This window comes from Zootermopsis nevadensis, unplaced genomic scaffold, assembly GCF_977971745.1.
Source record: "Zootermopsis nevadensis isolate Lab colony 2312 unplaced genomic scaffold, Znev_1.0 Znev_ptg000010l, whole genome shotgun sequence".
NCBI lineage: Eukaryota > Metazoa > Arthropoda > Insecta > Blattodea > Termopsidae > Zootermopsis > Zootermopsis nevadensis.
The window spans coordinates 2941764-2964387 of record NW_028259142.1 but is presented as its reverse complement, the minus strand read 5'-3'; the positions used below and the strand labels follow the sequence as shown (position 1 = coordinate 2964387).

General features: G+C 37.0%; 2 protein-coding genes across 8 annotated transcripts; both read left to right on the top strand.

Moving 5' to 3' along the window:
- Window positions 1–1626: 1626 nt before the first annotated feature.
- LOC110831306 (mitochondrial glutathione transporter SLC25A40) lies at window positions 1627–10432 on the top strand. 2 transcript variants are annotated; one of them, XM_022067153.2, is made up of 8 exons: window positions 1627–2563; window positions 2678–2871; window positions 3611–3881; window positions 4712–4810; window positions 6491–6588; window positions 7077–7158; window positions 7957–8013; window positions 8414–10432. In XM_022067153.2, exons 1-8 carry the CDS (start codon window positions 2452–2454, stop codon window positions 8617–8619), a joined length of 1119 nt encoding a protein of 372 aa, XP_021922845.2. In that variant the 5' UTR covers window positions 1627–2451; the 3' UTR covers window positions 8620–10432. The 2 variants fall into 2 exon arrangements, with proteins under 2 accessions (XP_021922845.2, XP_021922846.2); XM_022067154.2 differs by lacking the exon at window positions 7957–8013.
- A 921-nt stretch (window positions 10433–11353) lies between these two features.
- Window positions 11354–18877, top strand: Ipp (inositol polyphosphate 1-phosphatase). 6 transcript variants are annotated; one of them, XM_022067150.2, is made up of 8 exons: window positions 11354–11371; window positions 12654–12868; window positions 13355–13489; window positions 14294–14438; window positions 14742–14910; window positions 15567–15660; window positions 16508–16896; window positions 17131–18877. In XM_022067150.2, the coding sequence occupies exons 1-8, from the start codon at window positions 11365–11367 to the stop codon at window positions 17147–17149; spliced, it is 1173 nt and encodes a 390-aa protein (XP_021922842.2). In that variant the 5' UTR covers window positions 11354–11364; the 3' UTR covers window positions 17150–18877. The 6 variants fall into 6 exon arrangements, with proteins under 6 accessions (XP_021922842.2, XP_021922843.2, XP_021922844.2 ...); XM_022067151.2 differs by lacking the exon at window positions 11354–11371 and adding an exon at window positions 11502–11570; XM_022067152.2 differs by lacking the exon at window positions 11354–11371 and adding an exon at window positions 11543–11662.
- Window positions 18878–22624: the final 3747 nt, after the last annotated feature.

Below are 22624 nucleotides of genomic sequence, written 5' to 3'. Positions count from 1 at the left end.
ATATAACCAACATATGCATTTTATCCTCAAAATATAACCCAAATATGAATTTTATCCTCAAAATATGCATTTAACTACAAATATTACCAAAAAGAATGACCTAAATATGCATTTATATACAAAATTAATACAGTCTAATTGTGATTAAAATAACCCAATTAGTGTTTAATTTCAGTTTAGAATGAAAATAGAAGCCCCAATAAAAATATGACATGTCATGAACATCTGAACCCTAGTCATTACAGTTGTCTGCTCTATCTTGGCTTGGCTTCATTTTAATTCTGATATTTACTTTTTTGCATATTTTGATATTTATTCTCTCTCATGTCATCTACACAGGCAATGATGAAGGTAGGTTTAATGAAAGCATATTTCTGTATTGACACTAGTATTATTTTTCTTTTGTTTATAACTAACTAAAGTGAATGAAAGGCAGATATTTTATTGTCAAACATTGCATTGTGTTGTATACATTACTCCTAGCTGCTACCGCATAAATACCTGTTTGTGTGCCAAGAAAGTTTGTGATATCTTTATGGTAGATGGGGTAATATAGTATGTGATGTAGAAATATTATGCTGGGTGAAAATAATTTTTCCAGTGATATAGTCAGTTGTGCAGCGTTCGGTTGCTCATCGGTTTCCAAAGCACAGAAACTTATGAACTTGTAAATACTCATAGTGTATGTAGATTAATTTAATGTTACATATATTCTTGTTAATGTGTTTTATACATCATGTTTCTAACAGACATGTAACAATAGGACTGAATGTGTGTAAATATATATAAACAAACATTCAAAGAACATTGAAATTAATTTACATTTTTCAAAGGCCAAGTTTAAGTGGATGGCAATACATACATGTTTGCAGTAATTTAATTTGAGGGCAAAGCTCAACAGCGCTGTGTGATACGTGGATGCAAAAATGTTTGGAGGGTACCCATTGCACAGACTTTGATTTTCTGGGGTGTGACACTATGTGGTCATGTGGTTTGGTTATCAACATTTCAGATGAACAGGCTTCCTCCATCTCTAGGTATAGCTTAGTACACAAAATTCAAGTCATCCAAAATGAAGTTTCTCATTGTTTCACAATCTCTCCATGCAGTTATTGAAGTACCTTGGGGAGGTCATGACCTCTTCCTTTAGAATCCTTACCTTCTTGTTTATTACCATCAATTTTCCAACTCGAATGGTGCTACATAACCTAACATTAATTAACCACACTGGAGCATGGATGTGTACTTGCTATAAAATGTAGCTGACTTCTCTGAAATTTTTGTTGCATTGCTATACAAATGAAGACTTCAAGGGATACTCCGTAACTAACCTCGTTATTGGATTCTACAGAATGTTTTGTAAAGAAAATGGTGTAACAGAGGAGAGATGTCTGTGTTTAAAAGGCAGCTTATTACACATTGAAGTGGTGTGGACTCTGAGCATAGTTCATATTAGATGTAAAAGTAAACATAATTGGTCTGTCTCAGGGTAGGGAAGAGTAACAGGGTCATTAGAATAATCATGAACCTTTGGGACCGTAGGTAACAAACCTACAAAACATAGTGTAAATGAAAAGCCAGTATTGAAGTGGATCTTCAAAGAAACAAGTCATGAATGTGTGGACTGGATTACTGGGTTTAGGATATGGTCCAGTGGTGAAGTTAAGTGTAATGAACAGTTGGGAATTTGTTTCCTGACTGTTGTACACATGCCTCAGAAATGCCATTGATAGTGGGAATGACAGTGCTCATACTATCTTCCTCCTGTTAGTTTACCCATGGTGAAGGTTATCTGTATCAGGATGATATAACACAAAAAGGCAAGGTAGCCAGAGAAGAGACCAATTGAATTTCACTGGTTGCCTGAAAAAAGTTCATTTTCAGTAGATACCGGCTGAGCTACAGTTATCACAAGTGCCACAACCATTCCATTACCAGTCCTAGAAGGGTAGAGTAGCACGAAATGCATTTGCACCTGTAGATCTAAAAATCCGCAAATAGCCACGAAAGTCTATTATGTGTTCACAAGAGTACGCCATTTGCTTGTGTTAAAGGAATGCTGTTCCGTGCGTTGTATCTTTGCACATTTTATTCGGATACTGTAGATGTTTCGAATAGCTTATGATGATGACGTTAACAGTATTAAGTACAACTTTGAATGTAATGACCATACAGTTTTCCTTGAATAATCTCGATATGATTTTAATATAATTAATAACATTAATATAATGTATGACATTGGTATCTATAATTCTTTTATCGGTGGTAATGTTGGTATTAGCTGTGGTGACCACTTTGTTGTAAATATGGAGGTTAGTAGGTTTGATAATGTTGCTTATTCCCATTATGTAATACTTTTCAAACTTTGTTGTGATTATTTGTGAAAACGTGTGGACGTTTACTTAATTATAAGTCATCTCTTTGTAACCGGTAGTTCTTATCTTAACCGTTATGCAAAAATACGAGCGAGAATGCCAAATCTTGGACGACCCACGATTTCGAATTTCTATGGCCCAACAAATGGCAGCAGCGTGTTCTGGGGCTCTAATAACCTCATTTTTGAGTAAGTATTCTCAGTGAAGTATAACATCACTGCTTTTCATGATGCCTGAAAATGGTAGAATGCAGAAAGTAATTTAAAAATTTTATTGATGAAATTGAGCACGTTTGTTTTCAGTGACGCCGTTTGATGTGGTAAAAATTCGCCTTCAGACTCAACAAAAGAAACTTCTTTCTAACAAATGTTTCTTGTACTGCAATGGACTCATGGACCATCTGTGTCCATGTATTAATCCGAATGGGCCAGGCCAGCCTTCTTCTCAGACATCACAGTTGTGGTATCACCGCAGAAGTCACTTCACTGGCACCATTGTAAGTAAAATTCCTAACTTATATTGTTTATATAGTTCAGCTCTAGCTGTAGTTTTGCAGTGCACAGAAGCCAGCTGCAGTTAGCATAATCTTTATAAATTTAAGTTTAGTTTAAAAGAGTGATCATACAGGAATAGCTCTTCTGCTTACACTTACCTCAGCAAATATCAAAAAGGACTTTATTACATTGGAATTAAATTATTCAGTAATCTTTCTCCTACCATAAAAAGTTTAAATCATTACATAAAAGTACTTTAATCCAGCACTAAAGAGTATCTCTTATCTTAGTATTTTCTACATAGTAGAAGAATGTTCTTTAAACAATAATTATCAGTTATTATAAATACATTTAATGATGGTAATGATTGCTTGATGTAATTACTTTATTACAATAGTGTATTATATCAGATATGTCTGTAATTAGCTGTTAAAAACTTTGTATTTAATCTATTGTATTTTATTTGTATTATGATATATTCTACATCCTTGGCTTAGGCCTATGAAGGATTTATGGACTGTCAATAAATTCTATTCACCATTCAGAATATTTTGGGCCCTGTTTATTAGGAGCTCTGTGTACCATAAGATTTGCTTGATCGGGTAGACAGGTGATACTTGTAGGTTGATAATTTGCCGCATGTCTTTGTGTCTTATGTTGGAACATTAGTCATAGCCCTTTAACCCTGGCTTGATTCCTTTCTAGTCCAAAGAGGTGAAGAGTTATTTTCTCTAATTACAGGATGCATTTGTAAAGATAGCTCGTAATGAGGGATCTCTGTCCCTATGGAGTGGTCTGAGCCCTACACTTGTGTTAGCTGTTCCTGCCACAGTTGTGTACTTTGTAACATATGAAAATCTTCGTCTCCTCATCAAGGACAGACATAATGGAATACAACCACACTGGGGTCCCCTTGTAGCTGGAGCAACAGCGAGAGTTTGGTCTGTAACGTTGGTTAGCCCCCTTGAGCTGATACGTACAAAAATGCAGTCCAAAAAAGTTAGCTACCAAGGTAAGCCATTAAGATAGATAATTGATTGTACTCAGAGCCGCAAAGTTTTGTGAACAGTTTACATTCATTACCAGAAGATTATGTTAAACTTAGAAGACAGATAGGGAATGGAAGAACAGTGTGGTTTCAGAGATAATAAGTTTTAATTATAGTGGTGAGATATCAGGGAAAATTTGAAATTTGGCACAGACTTTTGTTCCAGAAAACAGTTTAATGTTGCCACATGCTTACATCAAGATTTTATTAGTACAGTTAATTTTTATTTTATATTTGCACTTATAACATTAAAAATTTTAATTTATATCACCAAACATAGATGTATTAGCAATACTTGATATGTAATAATTATGAATACAAATCCAGCTGTAGATATTATACTTATAAGTCCCAAAGTTGGTCATAACAGGACCGAAACATGTTGCCTAGAATAAACATATTATTAAAGAGAAATTTTGAATGGTGGAATATATCTTTAGTTTAAGGTCATCATATATTTTAGCATTATTTCTTATTAATAGTTTATGTCTACAGGCCTTATAATTTTTGAAGTTGACACCTTGGTATGTGCATTTCTGAGCATTTTATTTTAAGCAGTGCTGTGTTAATATGCGTGGAATAAAATTCATGTTTCTAAGAGTGTTTAACATAGTCTTCAGGCATGCAGAGGTAACACTTATGTTTCATTCATTGCTGTAACATTTTTTAATATTACAAGAATATTCACATGTGAACCATGTAACATGCTTAGGTAGTATGGTCATTACAGTTTCTACCCCTGTTCCATAAGACCTGTAGGTTTTGTTATCAATAACCCATATTTCCTTTTTCAGAGATGTGTCAGGCATTGAAGACGATGCTTCACTACCATGGCGTACGCGGCCTGTTTAAGGGTCTGAGTTCCACGCTACTCCGAGATGTGCCGTTCTCAGGTATTTGTGTTTTAATTTAAATTTTTTGTTGTTGCACTGATTTTAGGAAAAGTATTGACGACTGCAGCAAGGGTAGTGACAATATTTAGGCTAGAGGTTATCGTACAGAATTTTGTGCCTTGGGTCACAGTGAATAAGAATATGAAATGTAGTACAGACTAGCCCTCATAAGACACCCCCCCCCCCCCCCCCCCCAGACATTTTGCAATAAAACTGATATTTATGCATTGGTGGTGATCAAATATTGTAGATACATTTCTCAGTCCTTGTTAAACTGCATCCTGCTTTATAACATGCTGAATATTGTCAGTCCCAGCATCCATTCACAACTGGGTGTGACCACATTTAGTACCTTATGGGATAGGATGAACTTTCACAAGGACTGAGGTATGCAGCTACAAAATTCGGTTGAAGCAGCATCAATGTTATATTCTATTTCCAGCGATTATGTAGGCTAATGTTTTTATTGTTGGCCCAGTTATCTACCAGCAGAATTAGGTAGATGTACTACCACTGTTGTTGACAGAGCCACCTACTGGCAGGGAGAGACAGATAAATGCGTTAGAACGGGTGCAAAAGAAAGCATGTAGATTTGCATATCATAGGAGCGATTCAAACTGGGAAACCCCGGCTCAGCGTAGAAAGATAGCACGTGTATGTGCTCTCTTCAAAGCGTACACGGGAGAACGGGCATGGAAAGCTATAGGTGACAGATTGCAAAGGCCATATTATCTGAGCAGGGTCGATCATATTCGGAAAATTAGGAACAGAACGCAAAGAACAGATATCGGAAAATATTCCTTTGTAAATAGGACCATCCAACTCTGGAAACAGCTACCTGCTGATGTTTTAGGGACTCTCTCCTGTAAACCAAGAGCTTTTAGGAAGAAGGTTAGAAAATTGATAAATGAGGTGCAGTGAAGGGGGGTAAATTGGGGTGAGGATGGGAAGGCTTCATAAGTGTAGTGAAGTGAAGAGAAGGTCCTGATGAAATGTGAGTGCATCAGTTCATGACGTATGTAATTCATTACTGTTACTGTCTTATGTCTAGTTGGTATTAATTTTTAAGTTATGTACTTTAGGTTATATGGTTTTGTAATCTTATGAGTTGTTTTATTTTGAGTGTGGTGTGTTGTTTTGTTGTGTCTTATTGTTTTTGTTGTGTCTTGTTTTTGTTGTGTCTTATTGTTTTGTTCTGGCTCATTGTTTTGTTGTATCTCATTGTTCTGTTGTGTCTTATTGTTTTGTTGTGTCTCATTGTTTTGTTGTGTCTTATTGTTTTGTTGTGTCTCATTGTTCTGTTGTGTCTTATTGTTTTGTTGTGTCTTATTGTTTTGTTCTGGCTCATTGTTTTGTTGTATCTCATTGTTCTGTTGTGTCTTATTTTTTTGTTGTGTCTTATTGTAGGACCACTGCCACCGGGTAAAAACCCATTTGCAGTCAAAAATAAATAATAATAACAACAACATGATAACATTTCTTTTGTATCGAGAGATATTTATTGACTTTGGATAGTGCTTTAAAAAGGAATGGTATATACATATGTGTGCACATGCTCACACAGACTGGTAAATAGTTCTGTGTAGAAATTCTATCTGAGCAGCCTGTTCATCGGACCAGCAGCCACATTCAGGGTGCTTGGTTAATGTGTAACTTTAGCTTAACTATCTTTCTTGACAGGTATTTATTGGCTCCATTATGAGAAGATAAAGAGCATTTTGTCACCAGGTGTGCCTTCATTTGGTGTCAGCTTTTTTTCTGGAGCAGTTGCAGGCTCAGTAAGTATTTACAAGTGTGACCAATGTTTGGTATGATTTCTTTACGTGAAAGATCAGTTAGCCAGCTTGCTGCAGAGACTTTTGGATCGTGCTGTGATAGTTGAAAGAGGAAATGTTTTGTGGGGGTGAACTGCTTTCAGATTTTGGAATGCAGACTGTCATCTGTAAATAATTTTAGAAGCAGCCCTGCCAAAAGTACAGTCAAGGTACAGTTTGTGAAATTTGTGACTAGTTAGTAATCACTTAATGCCACAAAGGCGTCATAAAAGAACTCTCGTTTCATGCAACAACTTCTGCATACTCCGCATTAATAAATTGATGATGGTAATGATTTAGCTTGTTATAGACTGTTCTACCTCTGTACTGGTTACATTGTACTCTCAGTTTCTCAGTGGAGACATTGAAAGTTGCGTAGGTGCAGTATTATGGATGTAATCTTTTTTTTTTAATTAATAGCGGTACTTGCAATAATACTGTGTCTGTTGTAGATTGCTGCAGTCGCAACCACCCCTTTTGATGTTGTGAAAACTCACCAACAGATAGAACTAGGCGAGAAGGAAATATATTCAGGTTAGTGAACGCCACTTTACCGTACAGCCATGACTGAAATTAACCACATAACTAAATCTTCAGATACTTAATCCTTTGTTGTTGTAATCTGATAGATCATTCAGTGGAACAGCATTATGGTGAAAATAAAGTGATGTCTTACTGATATTTGTGGGATTTGAGATTTTCATGGCGGTGAGTCTGAAGATGGCTGTCTCGTGGGTTGTTGCGCCGTGTAGTCTGGTAGAAGTTTACCGACGTTTCAGAGGTCCTCGCTGCCTCCATCATCATCATTGCACTGATGATGGAGGCAGCGAGGACCTCTGAAACATTGGTAAACTTGTACCAGACTGCATGATGCAACAACCCACAACACAGCTATATTTATAGATATTTGTTCTTTCCAGACAGCTGCTTGTAGAAGGATATGGGAAATGACAACAGTCATGCTTGTATTTAATTTTATCTTGATTTATCAGCCTTGATTTAATTTTACAGTTGATAACATTATTGCATGAAATACTAACCAAGTGCCAACGAACTGAAGACTGCCCACTCTTTTTAGAGGAGTGTCTGCAGTGTTGAATATGTACATGATGTAGCGGGCATTAATAACAATGAAAAATGTGATGTAAAACACAGCTTGTATGTACGGATTGGGTTAGATATATGTGACTGTAAGGTAATAGTATACAGGTTGTATATCCCAGGGTGCCACATGGGGTTGATTGTGTATATGTATGTGTGTGTCGCTTTGCATGCGTCATCTGTAATACATCCCTGTGCCTTATTCTCGGTGGTGACACTGGTGGCTTGCAGGCAAGAGGGGCAGGATAACACTGAACTCAATATTTGGCACTGGACCAACTTTTACAGGTATGGTACACCTTCAGAAATCAGGGAGATGCTGCATAATTACAGAAAATAGAAGTTTCAGACACCATCTTATGTTAACTGACTTTATACAAATACTTTCATCAGTGTAAAGAAACTACCATAAGTTATATGTCAATAACTGTGTGACTTGGTAATTTTTCTTTTTAAAAATATTAACTACTATAAATTTCCAAGATTTTGGAAGTTGTGAGATGTAAACTGAATTACTTTAATGATTATAAGCAGTCTAATCAGAATGAATTTTGCATTAATGACTTTCAGAAATTATATAAATCAACTCATGATACTGACTGCCTTGTACGACACTATCTCCAAAGTATGGGTTCCCCCTGCAGGAACCTATGCAACTAAGAGCTCCCACATTGCATTACTGTTGTAGAACCCCCTGGGCGAAGCAGCTCCATGCTTAAGACATTGCAGAATATCTACAGTCGCAATGGAATCAGCGGGTTGTTCACTGGCCTTGCACCACGGCTTGTCAAGGTCGCACCAGCCTGTGCCATCATGATCTCTACCTTTGAGTATGGCAAATACTTTTTTCACAGGTACAACCACAACCACTATAAGTCCGTCTCTTCACTGTAGGAAGTAGATTGAAATACAACAGTGCAAAAGACTTTTGATGGCCACACTCATGAACAATATATTTGCTATTACCATGTTTAGTTTTAAACAGTGTTTTGGTGTAGAAGTTTAAAAATATATTTGTTTATTTTATGTTAAAAAGAATTCCGATAAAAATATACCAACACAGGAGTGAATGCTGGGATCATCTTAAATACGATTACTTTTGACTGGTGATTTTCAACAAGTGATGAATAATGAAAAGCTTACTGAGGAGTCATTTTGAAAGTATGAATAAATGTTGACATTGTGAGAAGAAAGCAAATTCACAGTTGCAAATGGAGTTTTATTACAAAATATTCCTGAAAGTATAATTTAATGAATGCAAATGAAAAGTAGTATAATGCTTGTCAAACATGGTATCAAATAGCTCTTTCACCTTGGGGTAGAGGTGTGTTTATTGATGTTATGGTCATGATGGTGGTGAGGGCATGCAGGTGGATAACACATGTAATTTTGGATCAAGAGTTAAACATAATCGCAGATTGCCCCTCGACAATCGAATTGTTAAGTGATTTGTAGATTGAGCAAAGTAATTAATTCCACAAAGTTTACAATCTAGAAACCATTATGTAAGTTGAATATGTCTGTCTTTTGGATTGTGGTGTCTTGTAGTCTGGTAGAAGTAGGTAAACTTCTACCATACTACACTAATTTAAAAAGCCTAGGTCTTTGGCTTTAAGTTCACAACCAAATTGTGTAATCAGATTTTTGTACTTGTTTATTCAAAGGACCTGATTTCTGAAAATATACATTTTCAACCTGGAACCAGCAAAATATGCTTATAGAAATAAGACTGTGTATATTTTGCCTATAGTGAACTTTTGTTTGAGTGTATGTAGGATGTGAGGGCGTGGATTGGATTCATTTGCCTCGTGATAGGGTCTGTGGATTTTTGTGAGCATGGTAATGAACCTCTGGGTCCCATAAAAGACATGTAATTTCTTAACTAGAACTGCTTACTGCAGTTACACTTGTCACATATCAAAACTTGTAATCTTTACATCATCCATATTGGCTACCCATCCTCTTTGTGTCCACTGGTCCTGATATGAATTGCATTCGAACCTTGTTGATAAACATCTTGGAAAGGGACCATAACTGTTCTTATGAAGCTAGGGTGTGAGTATGTAAACTGAAAGGAACCATTTCAGGAAATAATCCTTTAGAGGGCTTTTGTGAACAAGGTTATGAACAGTGATTTCTTTGACCAGTTGAATGTCTGTTGGGGCCTGCTCCCAGAAGACCCTCTGATCTGATGCTGGTTAATTTAATTTGTTTTGGTAGACAATTTGACTGCCTCTTTCTCCTGATTTGTTTATATTTAACTAGTTTTGTGTAATGATGATCAGGAATATGTGTTCTTCTAGTGGTCTTGCAATGTGTTATGGTGATATTGGCTTATTTAAAGTACAAAGTGTGATTTTAATATATATTTGATGTGCACTGTACCACAGCATTCCCCTCTGCTTTCTGTAATGTGTGAGCACAGCCATGTGAACCTCAGCAACCCTCCATCTTGATCCTCTCCAATTCTCCACCATTGGACAAGACTGAGCTACAATTGAAAAATGTTAAGTATATATGAGGTAAGGAGTAGAATATAATTTCATTGGTTGGGATGTATGATGTGCAGAATTTTGTGGATTTATATTTGTACTTTTCTTATACTCTACTATTTCCTGTGGTTGTGATGCAAAGTTTTGTTGTATTTTCTATGTTAGAAATTGTATGGATGGGCATTTGTTATTGATATTACATGTATTTAGGCTTTCCTCTGGTGTTGCATTAGCAGTTTACACAGGGATATAATCATTTAATATACAGAGCTAGTGTTAAGATTGAGTTAACAATTTAACATTGATGGCTCCGGTCACAGCCATCCTACATTAATAGTTTATTTTTATGTGTTCACTGTACTATGGAGGTAAGTATAAATAGTGAATTGAATAGAACGAAATTCCAAGTGTCAGTTCTATCCAGATGCAATCATTAGTCATTATGCCCTGCCTTCAGCAGTACACAGCAGATCACAGGATGGCATTCTGAGTTCATTTGCAGATGGTTGTCGGCTAATTTTGATGTTGATATTTCCAACACACTCACTGAAAGTATTATTATAATTTTTAACCCTTTTCACTGATGCATTGTGCTAAGCATGTGTAACACTTGCTTGATAATTAAATTTTTTCATTTGTAGATTGCAGCCAGGTATTAGTGGGTGTGTATAGAGAAAGAAGTATGAGTTCACTGTTAAACATCTAACTTTAAATGGTTTTAAGACTTCTCATTAAACAAAAGTCCCCACAGAATTCCTCATTAAGAAAATGAGTTGAGGTTTGCATTATCATTTACATTGTGCCGAAGTCAATATGTTTTCTTTTATCAGATTTGTTATTGATGAGAGTGCAGAAAATGTACAAAAGTAAATAGCATAGCACAGCATTATTATCATGTGCTTATTCTTTAACGGTGATTGCCAAAACAGCTTGTCGGCAAATAATTCATTCTAGGTCAGGTATTGGGGAAGTAGCAAACGAAATAATTTCCATAGTTTATGAACTGTGGTAATTATCTCGTAGATGAAAGTATTGCCAACGTACACTGACAATAATATTACCACTTTGCCGCGTTAACCATTACCAACTTCAAAGGTTATGCAATGCATTTAGCTCTTCTCTTTGTAAATGTAGGGTTATTTTCTGAATGGAAAGTAAGTATTTAATATTATATTCTAATATAATATGTTTATAATTTATTTTAGAAACGGTGAATTAGTATGATTTCTATTTTAATAAATTAATTACTATTTACGGTTTCTGGATTTATTTTTCCTCTGTTGGCTACAGTCAGCTGATTTTCACTCCAAAATTGACATCTAAGAAACCAAGTTTGCTCGTAAATAAAATCAGGTATGCCTGTGTTTCAGAAAATGTCTTCTAGGACCGATTGGTTTTATTAATTTTCACAGTGAAGTATATCATATTTTTCGTCATCATATTGCGTACGTAATTTTTTTATATGGCATTAAATTAAAATCCGAAGTTAACATGATTACTTCATTGTCAAATTAGTGTAATCTTCCGGCATAAAATTCAGCTGTGGTGGCAAACTTCCGGTGTTTGCTGGCGGTCAATATGCTGCGATAGTTTGTTAATTATAATAACACCAGTCAATTGGTGCCACAGATCTTTCCGTAATCAGCAACACAATAGTTGCAATTTTTTCCTGACTCACTGTAAAAATGGCTCCCAGACATTGCATTACGCTCATTTGTGTGTTTATGCACTGTTTAATATGTCCCCCTCGAAAAGTTAAAAAGTGGTCAATAACAAGACGACAAAGTTTTTACAGATGTAAGAACATAGCCCTGTCTTTGGAACCGTAGTTGCAGAATGTACAAAGACAGATAAAAATAGATTATGCGTTGAAAATATCGTTAAAGCGAAGAACATTGTGCCTAATTTTGATATGCTAGGTGTTAAATCCAAAATCAGAAACATTAGGAATGTCAGCACTTGGAAGCTCGCAAAGTGAGTAAATCAAAGAATCATGGTGCATCCACTGACAAAATTTATAAGCTAACAGTTTCTCGATATTCAACTGCATATTGGTTTCTGAGGAATGTTTTGAAATTAGGGATATAAAGAGCAGTTCAATGTAAAAATAATCTTTTAATTTTAACTTAATGAGATAAATTTAATGGTTTCTACAATTATGAGATAAAATTCTCAAATGGTGCCAGAATTATATGTGCTATCCAACTAATGTCAATAATCTGTGCATGTCAAAACTTACCTTTTATACAGAATGTGTATTTATACAAGGTGTCACTGTTTGAAATATGTCACATTTGATTTAACAGCTTACAAATTAAATTTTGTTAACATTTCTAAACAAGAGGAAAACTGGTTTGGACATGCAGAGCAATTGTTATCTTCTTGAGAAAGACTTTGCTCCACTGAGATAGTGATTTCTTTAATTATTTTTCACAGATCAAGGTATGAGTACCCGTTTCCTTGAATTACTATTGAAGACATCAGAAAAGGCTGCCAACATTGCTAGAGTAATTCGGCAGGATGAACATCTGTTTAGGTTGTTGGTCCAAGAGAAGAAAGGGCCAGAGAAGAATCCAAGATTTGTGCAAGACTTCAAAACACTGGCAGATGTTCTGATACAGGAAACAGTGAAGCATGATGTAGGGCTTCAGGTATTTGTGCTGTTATGAAGCTCTGGTTAATATTTTTCCAAACATTTTGTGTACTTCACCTGGAATACACATGCTCTATCATTTTCAACTGAGAATATCCACTTTTCTTTGTTATTTTGTAAAAGTAATATGACATTTTATAATCTTTGCATATTCCATTGGTGAAATTAATAAGGCATAGATGGCCAACCATAAAACTATTTACTGTGGGTTTGGCTACGGTGTAGATGTGGGAAGCTTGCAACCGGCATGAATTTTTACCAATATGGAATTATATGATGACGACAGCAATTGTTATGTATTGGATAAAGCATTTGCCAGGCAGATTATATTTATTGAAATTGTTAAGAACATGAAAAATCTCTTTCCAGAGGATTCAACAAATATCAAGAAAATCTATGAATCAAACAGTTTTAAGATGCAACATTGCATTCAGGAGTTTATGAATTATTAGCTCTCATTTAAATGATATCTGTGACATTACAGTTTCCTGCCATTGCGGATCACATCTTTGGGGAGGAGAGTAACACATTCAGCAATACTCTTGGAGACACCATCACAGTTGAGGTGCAGGCAGATCAGACAGCTACAGCCACCCTCCTCAGCACGGTTTGTAGAAGTGTAATTTCATATTTTTATTACCCAGTTTATTCATACACTTGCATGCTGCAAGCAAAACACTTGTTGCGTTCTCGTCTGCTACCACTAATGCTCACCAAAATTTGTGGTTCATTGGTTAAAACTCACGATTCATATTAAAAGGTGTCTTGTTCAAATCTCGGCCCAGAGACCGACTTTTCTTAGTATTTTCATGGGTTTCCTCAATCCCTCCAAGCAAAATCTGGGATTGTACATTAAATTAGGCCATGACTCCTGTGGGTATCCTTTCCAGTTCATTATAGTAAAGTAAAAGTAAAGTTTGTCCCACTACACGCCATGTAGGCGTTTGGGGTGAGTGGAGGTATAGCTCGTCTCTTCCTTGACCTCGGCACTAGATGGGGGTGAGTGGTCGGCATCACGCCCCGGCCGGCTTTACCCCCGGGAAAGGTCCCCCGGTACCCATTGTAGAGGAGGCTGGGTGGGCCCCAGAGCCGGTCTGGACGCAGAGGCTAGAGGAAAAATCCTCTGCCCCCGTCGGGGATCGAACCCCGGCTGTCCAGCCCGTAGCTAGTCACTATACTGACTGAGCTATCCCGGCTCATTTCCAGTTCATTATTCATTCATTAATCCTATCACTTGATGCTATATACTCTGAGCTTTTGACAGCTTTATTAAATAAATCATAAATAAACAAGCAACTGATACGCAGCACATTCATTAGCATTTTGCACAATTGCTTGCATAAATGTCACATGGAATGTTTTTACAGCAGATAAAATGGATGTTTCCAGAACATGTTCGGATTATGTCCCGGTTTATTTACAGGTTCTGAGTGGTGATACTCAGGCATCTGAAATGCTGGCTGCGGAAGTCCACAGAGATATTGGTGTGGACGAAGTTAACACAGACACAAATCTGCCGCTGTTGGACCTGCCACTGGAACAGTGTGGCATGTGGATTGACCCTATTGGTGTGATTTTGACTTTATATACTTATGTAACTCAGCATTTTATGATGTTTCTAAATCAGTTGGGTTTTGTAGAAAATTATTTGTTTTACAATCAGAACTGTTTCAGACTATTTACTGTAAACTCTAAGACACATGGCTTTGCAGAGTACATGTCAACACTTCTTCCTCTATATTCTTTCATATAATTTAAGTAGTCATTAATATTATACTATATTATTATATAATTTTTTAAAATTTTTAACTTGAAATTTGTAATGGTTGCCTGTACGGAATTCATTATCTAACTGGATATTTCCTCTTCAGACTCAACTTCAGAGTACATCAGTGGTGAAGATTTGAAGTTATCAGTGGGTGACATGTACCAGAGTGGATTACGCTGTGTGACAGTCCTGATTGGTGTGTTTGACAGGGTCACAGGTCAACCAATCCTAGGAATTGTTAATCAACCCTTCCACACACAGTATGGATCCAGGTGAATTTATACTAGAGCCCCATCAAGACTAGTTGTTTATAGAGACATCAGCGGACGAGCGCTACAGTTGACCTCCTCTTCTAGCAGACATATAATTCCACTTGTTCAAATAAGCACGTAACTGCAGATTTATTGTTCCAAATATTATATCCCATAGCGTAATTCTTTTGCTGTTCCATGTTCAAAACAATGGACTACTATTCTTTTTCAGACATTGTCAAATATGAATTAAATCTGTACAAAATACTATGATTTTAGTTCAAATTTTATCCAGAATTGTAATTGTGTGATACAGACAGTGACATAATAACAGATAGAGAAATTATGACAGATATAAGAAAGGATGGACTGGGTATTCAAATGATATCGATGGCATGCTCTATAAGAGGGTATCATGCCACACAGGTGTACCAACAAAATTACTTTTTTACAGGAGACTAAACTCTCATGCTTGTTTGGTGTGACAGATATGCATTATTAGTGTTCACATGCCCAAATGTAACTTGTCTTTATCTCTGTTCAGAGCAGGATGAGTGTTACACCCTTCTGATATGACATTTAACCCACTATTTTATGTTGTTGGACCACATATGTCTAATTATGCAAATACACCCATCTGGCATAATGCTCTTGAAGATGTTTTCTGTTTCTTGCAGGTGGCAGGGAAAGTGCCAGTGGGGTTTCAAATTTGGGGACTATTCCAAGTATTCTGCATCGTTACCGAGTGATATAAAACCTGGAAAATCAAAGGTGAGCTAGGCTGATATTAAGCTGTTTTAACTGCAAAACCTGTCCCGCACCGTAGCCGCGCTGTCTGAGCCATCATGCTTCGGACTGGTGATATGGAATGCGCTGGTTCGAGTCTCGGAGAAAGAAATTTCTCATGAGATTTTTGACCGGTGCCAACCCAGCATCGTGAGGAAATTGGGTAGCGTAATCCGGTCATGGAAACCAGCAATGGCCGGGGGTTCATCGTGCTGACCACACGTCACCCTATATCTGGTTGGATGATCGTTCACCTCTGCTTAGGCATGTGAATGTGGGGCCAGCGGCCAGCTTGTCGGGTTGGCTCTCAGAGGGCTGTTATGCCATGGATTATTATTATTTAACTGCAAAACCTGATGGAAAGAAGCCACTTGAGAGATTCAAGTCTAGATATAATGATTCAATTAAAATGGGTGTTAAACGGATTGGATATGATAGTATGTGTATGCAAAATATTGGTATCTACCTACAAATCTACACAGCATTACAACCCTGAAGAATATCACCATTCTTACTGCTTGGAGGTGAGTGGTCACCTTCGCGCTTCATCCTTATTTCGATTCAAGGAAAGAACCTCAGAACTTGGAGAGGAGACTGTGTAGGCCACATGGTGACAGAGAGAAAAATACCTCTCCTGCCAATTGAATGGCACTTCTCCAGCTCATAGTCATTCACACTGTTGAATGATCCTGTATTCTCATTACTTGCGAAATAATTATTGCAAGCAGTGCGGCATCATTCGGTAACGTACAAACCAACCAGCTTAAAATTAACTTGCAAAATACATGAGCCAACAGCCGTCTCATTGATGTTACCTTGGTTCTTGTTTCAGATTGTAGTACTGAGTGGCAGTGAGAGCTCGAACCTCAAGTCTCGGCTGCATTCAGCCGGCTACACAGTATCCGAGGTGACAGGCGCTGGCTACAAGCAACTGTGTGTTGCTCGTGGAGATGCTGACATATATGTTCTTTCAAAAGGTTCAACATTTAGGTGGGACACATGTGGACCTCACGCAATTCTCCAGGCTCTTGGTGGAGGAATTGTGAGCTACAAGAAAGTGCTAGAAGTAGATGGAAACCTGGAGGAGTCGGAACTGAACTACAGTGAAAATCACACAGCAGAAAGCCTGAGTCCTGGATCTTTGCACTGTAATCATGATGGCCTTATTGCATTCAGGGATGGCAGCCTTCTGTGCGAGTTGATCCAGGTTCTGAGACAGATGTAGGTACGTGAGCAATGCTACCTGAATCTTATAACAGCTTCTAGGCAAGACAGTTCTCCAGTTTTATGTTGAATAGTCTAAGACCTAAAGGAGTGTCATATCTGGTTTGAATTGAAGCCATCTTTCCAGTATGTTATAATTTTACTTTTGTCATATATAATTTGTGAGTGTATTTATAACATGTCATCATACAGATATCACGTGTCTATGTAATATTTCTCTGTGCTTTCCAGGCAAGCCAGGAAGAATTAGGAACAGACAAGATGTAAGTTTGCGCAGGCCACGATGTTCTTCTTTCCTAAATGATATTTCAAGGACCAGGAATCGAATACGATTGTTTTTACTTGCATGTGTAGAGCATAGATCAGTAGTGTATAATATCTTAAATCTGTATAATGAATTAAAATTCATTTCAGGTCTAGAATTCTGTGACGTTACTATCGTAACTGCTATCGGGTCACAGAGGAAGAGGATGCTGATATGTCCTCCGTCTGATGTACTGAATCTTGTGTTTCTTATAGAATATTATTGACTGTTAATAATAATTTTTTTTATCGTCTATGGTCAGCTTGACCGTCGTGACCCCTTTTCGGGGTCTTCTCGCGAAAGTACCATGGTGGTTTCGCCTTGCCTTGCGTGGCCAGTCTTTACCCACCAGACTGGAAGAGGAGGCGTGGACAAACATCCATGCCTTGAGTTGGACTCGAACCCACGGTCGCAGCGGCCAGGCGCAAGAGGACCATGCCTCAGACCGCGTGGCCACTGCGCCGGCAATATTAAATTGTATTTAATCCTTAGAGATTGTTTGTTGAAATGTACAGAATCTCCATTCCTTATTACAATATTGTCAAAGTTACTACAGTATTGCTGATAATGTAAAGACATGTGATTCTCTCTAAGTCATTATATTATTGTATTCAGCAGAGTCTGCCAGTTGTGTGAACACAGGAAACCATTTGATGTTGACAAAAGAGATAATTTAATCTTGGTGAGATATCAGGTTCTCACTGTATGAAGATAACTGTTGTTATTGTTGTTACTATTATTTTTATTTCTATTGTTGCTGGTACTGTGATTGTTGTTATCCATATTAATTTCAGTTCAGACATCCCCAAACTGGTCTCAAAGTTGGGTCCTTTTTGGAATGCATCATTAGTAAGATTGTTGATACTGATATTATTTGCAAGAAGAAAGTCCGCTGTAAGATGACCATTCAGAGTTTAAGACTCTGTGGAGTTTATACTCTACACTATGGTTACATTTTAAATTTAGCTTTAACTTGATGCGCTTTTAAAACTTGTTGTCTTCTTTACATTCATTTGGTTAGTAGAGTGTGTAGAATGTGTTCCTGTTTTTATAAGTTCACTTTCATGTCTTAGAAATCACGATTATTTGTAGTCGTATGTTAAATCAAATAGGAACCTTGTAGTTTTTTCTATGTTAAATGTCCACATCTTTAATATTTCTTATGAGCAGATTGCCCATCAAGAATGACAGAAATATCTAATGTAAACTTACATGTTCATAAATATTATCCATAACCATTGTTTAGATAATATGAAAGTAGTCTACAGCCAGAGTAATCTGACAATAACGGACCCCAGTAATTTATAAATAAATTGTAGTTGAATGAATTGGTTCTATGGTTGGTATTGTTCTTTTGTATTATTGAAGTAAATGTAATGTATATTATTGCTCAAAGCAGTATTAACTATCTGTATTTTGTACTGATTTCATTGTATTGATGACATGAACTTGAATGTTCAGTGTTGAATAACTTTGATTATTGACTCAGATGCAAACATATTTCTTGCTGTGTCTGTCAGAACACATCCGTTCTTATGTCTTTTGTGGTTGAAGGACATTCAAATCTAGAAGTGTCATGAGAGAAAATTAATTCAGAATGACAGAACATTCTGGCAGTGTCCATGTCATTTGTATACAAAAGATGTATAAATATATTTATAAAATATGAAATGATACAGTGAATTTTTATTTACATGACAATATTTGCGTCATTTCAGTTGAGTATGCCACGGGGCATTAAATTTACTCTCTGAGTATGTGAATATATGTCAGCTGCTTAATGTTACCAACATCTTCCGATTCCCATTCACTTATATTAATCCACTGCCTTACCTTGTCTTACCATTACATTAATCCATATTCCCTTTATCTAACTATTAATCTTTCTCCTTTCATGTGGCATTCACTTTGGCACTAGTTTGGCCCATTTGTTGTCTGCCGTTCTGTTTATGCGTCTAACATATTTTGTTTCCATAAATCCATTTTTGCCCAAATTGTGGCTGGTTCATAAATTGGGGTAAGATACATCAGTCAAATATCTGAACATAAAGAAACAAAGAGAAAGTATCAAAAAATGATAGCATGACAAACAGAAATTTGAACAAATGTGCAAGCTTCTTACACCCTAAGCTTGCAGAATTAAATTCGTTTCCTAGTTTTATATTCAGTTCCAATATATAAATGTTGACTCAAACCTGATTTTGTGATAATAAAACCGTATTTATGTTTCCTGAAGCTACATGTGTTAATGCAGAAACCAAATTCTATAAAGAGACTTTGTAGGACATGCAGAAGCATTTACGTTAACGCAGGAGGTTTGTATAGGTTAAGACTACCCCATACACGTGCTTGTGATTCGAGAACGTTTCGCAGATATTAATACTGGTTCGACTTAGTGTTGACAGATGGCAGTGTACTGATTAGTTTTATTTTGATTGGTTGCATTGTTTTCAGTGTTTCTTTCCGTTTTAGAGGTATTTGGATACGGGTGTCTTTAAAACTTCATAAACGAGTAATTGTGCTTGAAATTAGTGATCATGGAATGCTTAGTGTTACGAAGAGTTGTCATTAATCTGCAGAAAATATGTAAGTATTCTTGAAAATATATTACGGTATTTCTTGTACTTACTAAATCTTCATTTATTGCTATTAATCTCATGTGTAATCCGCCATTACTTCTTTATAGCAACAAACTTTCGTTTAGCAGTATAACTCATGACTGAAATTTGTGTACTGATTAATCTGTTATTACACATTTTACGGACTAGTATGGTTTCCAAACTGATTTTAGTTAAACAATTAGTACATCTAAGATAACCCTTATTGTGGGTCGTAACGCCATGAAGTGTTGTAGAGTTTGCCAACGTTTTAGATGTACTTGTTACCTCCATAGAGCAATTAGCAAGTTGGCAGTACCAATGACTCGGGAGACCAGTACGTATTTTTCAACATTCTAACTGAATTTAAACTGCATAGTCATGTTAGTAAAAATGTGTTCAAACGAAAACTTACAGTAAAGTCCGTCCAGGTAAATATTTGTCTGATGCTGAATTGGTCTGGCTGTACTCTGAGAATTGCCAGTTTTATGTGTACTGCACTGTACAATATAATTCACTTCATTTCACTTAGTCGATTCTGTTCTACTTGCAGGTGTCGAGGTACAATATAATTAGATGACGTTATAGTAAACCACACATAATATAAGCTGATTTGCTGTTTGTGTTAACTACCGTGTATGTATGTATATAATGCAGTATCGATCCACCAAATTTAGTGCTAATATCTGTCTCTGAACACAACGTTTTCTGGTGGTGATATCATGAGATCTTGGACTAGGCATAATGCAACTTTTGGGTGAAATTGTCAGGCATACAACATTCCGTCTTTAAATCTCATGCAGTCGGATGTCACACCCAACGTGAATTTACTTTAATGAATTCGGGTAAATTAGTCACGATAATATAAGAGTTTTAACTTGGCATTTGTCTAAAATCCTTCTTGTAGTGTCAAACGGAATACATTTCTGTACTCCAAAACTGAAATCGGCATGAAGTTCAGGACTTGGCACAAAATGTGAAAAATATTTCTCCCAGTGGATCCTCGATACTATAACCCCCCCCCCCCCCCAAGCAATATTATAAATTTCAAGCAATATCCTATTTCCCGGATCCGAACTTTAATAAATGTTTCTTATTTTCACTCTTCGGTTCACTTTTTTCACTGCCTCTTCGAAAACTTGCGTGTAAAGTTTACACACAACCTATCAACGAAGTCATGTCGAGATTACAAGAATCTTCAGCCTTTAAATCAATTTCTTATGAGGCTCGTGTTGCCTTCAATCTTGAGGCTTCCCGAACTTCGCCCGCAAACAAATCTGTTGCAGTGTTTTACGTCGCGTTGACTGCCGCTGTGAAGGCAACGTGTTCCTGTTGCCTGTAGTAAGGTCGGAGATGAAAAATTGCACCCGGTGCCACTCTTATCTTGGGGAAAGGGAAACCACCCCCATCGCCTTTTTTTTTTTTATATATATCTCAGCTTCCTACAAACTAACAAGATTTGGAAACGAATTTATTGCCACAGAAGGAAAATAAGAAAGAAAGCTTGGCAGATGGGTAATATGTCGTTTTGTATTCCATAACTTTTTATCTTCTCTTCTCTGTTTTCAGTCAATTATATTCTTTTATCTCGATCCAATTTTACCCTCTCACCGTCTGTTTATTTCTCCTACGTCTTCGTGTCTTTGCTTCGTATTTTCAATTCTGTGTGTGTCGATATTTTTGCGCCTATCTCTTGTTATCATTAACATAATCACCACTTCTCCATTCCATTTCCTCTACATCTCAATCTCTTCCATGTTTTCCCTCCTTTTGTAATGGGTTTTTCTAACCTTCCCAGCAATAACTTCTCTACGTACGACCATATTCTCTCTCTGTGAGAGGAAAGTTAATTAGAACTCGTATCTCATAACCTGTCCGTAAGCCACGTCCCAAGGGATCAACGCGCGTCCAGTGGCGTATTGAACGCGTAAAAAGAAACATGTAACTAGGGCTATTTGCTTTCGTTATCCCAGAAGTGGATAAACATTAAACTGCCTTCGGTTTGCAGACACGCGGCCTAGTAACAGTTGAAGGAAGCTCAAACTCGCAGGCCGTGCTGTAATAGAATATACACGATTTCTGCCTTGACACGCAATGTTTTCATACTGTACCATTTTTAATGCTTTGTAACGTGTTTTATATTGTACACAAACATCGACCTACCTCCCTACCTTAAAGGAAAAAAAAAATATTATTTTTCTAAGTTTCGCCTACGTCACTAGCTTGCGGGTAGAAGAAACACAAACGCATATACTACGTAAACCAAAAACATTATCGACATAGAAACTGAGCGAATGGTCTAGGCAACACGGAGTTTTCCTCCGTGGCATCCCAACAATTACTCCATTCACACACAGAAGAAGGCAATGGCAAACCACTTTTGGATCATCTGCCAAGAACGTATATGAACAGGTCCCAGTCCGAGAAAAGGATGGAAGGATCCTGTTCATATGGACCTGTCGTCAGACAGAACACTAAATAATAATAAGATGAGGTGGTCTAGCGGTTAGAACGCTGGTCTTGTAATCCTGGGGTCTCGGGTTCGATTCCCTGCGGTGCCCGAATTTATAACTTGTGTTGGGCAAGGCCGTGGTCTAGGTAACACGGAGTTTTCCTCCGTGGCATCCCAACAATTACTCCATTCACACACAGAAGAAGGCAATGGCAAACCATTTCTGGATCATCTGCCAAGAACGTATATGAACAGGTCCCAGTCCGAGAAAAGGATGGAAGGATCCTGTTCATATGGACCTGTCGTCAGACAGAACACTAAATTAAATAAACTGGGTGGTAATGTTTGTAGAACGGATAACACTCATGACTA

Excerpts from the sequence above, each read along its gene's own strand:
- Ipp (XM_022067147.2), top strand. The coding sequence starts at position 12,167 with ATGTCAGCACTTGGAAGCTCGCAAA. Across the intron at positions 13,490-14,293 it reads TCAGCACGGTTTGTAGAAGT|GTTCTGAGTGGTGATACTCA; the intron begins GTAATTTCATAT and ends GTTTATTTACAG. Across the intron at positions 14,911-15,566 it reads CACACACAGTATGGATCCAG|GTGGCAGGGAAAGTGCCAGT; the intron begins GTGAATTTATAC and ends TGTTTCTTGCAG.
- LOC110831306 (XM_022067153.2), top strand. The coding sequence starts at position 2,452 with ATGCAAAAATACGAGCGAGAATGCCAAATCTTGGACGACCCACGATTT. Across the intron at positions 6,589-7,076 it reads CTGGAGCAGTTGCAGGCTCA|ATTGCTGCAGTCGCAACCAC; the intron begins GTAAGTATTTAC and ends TGTCTGTTGTAG. Across the intron at positions 7,159-7,956 it reads CGAGAAGGAAATATATTCAG|GCAAGAGGGGCAGGATAACA; the intron begins GTTAGTGAACGC and ends GGTGGCTTGCAG.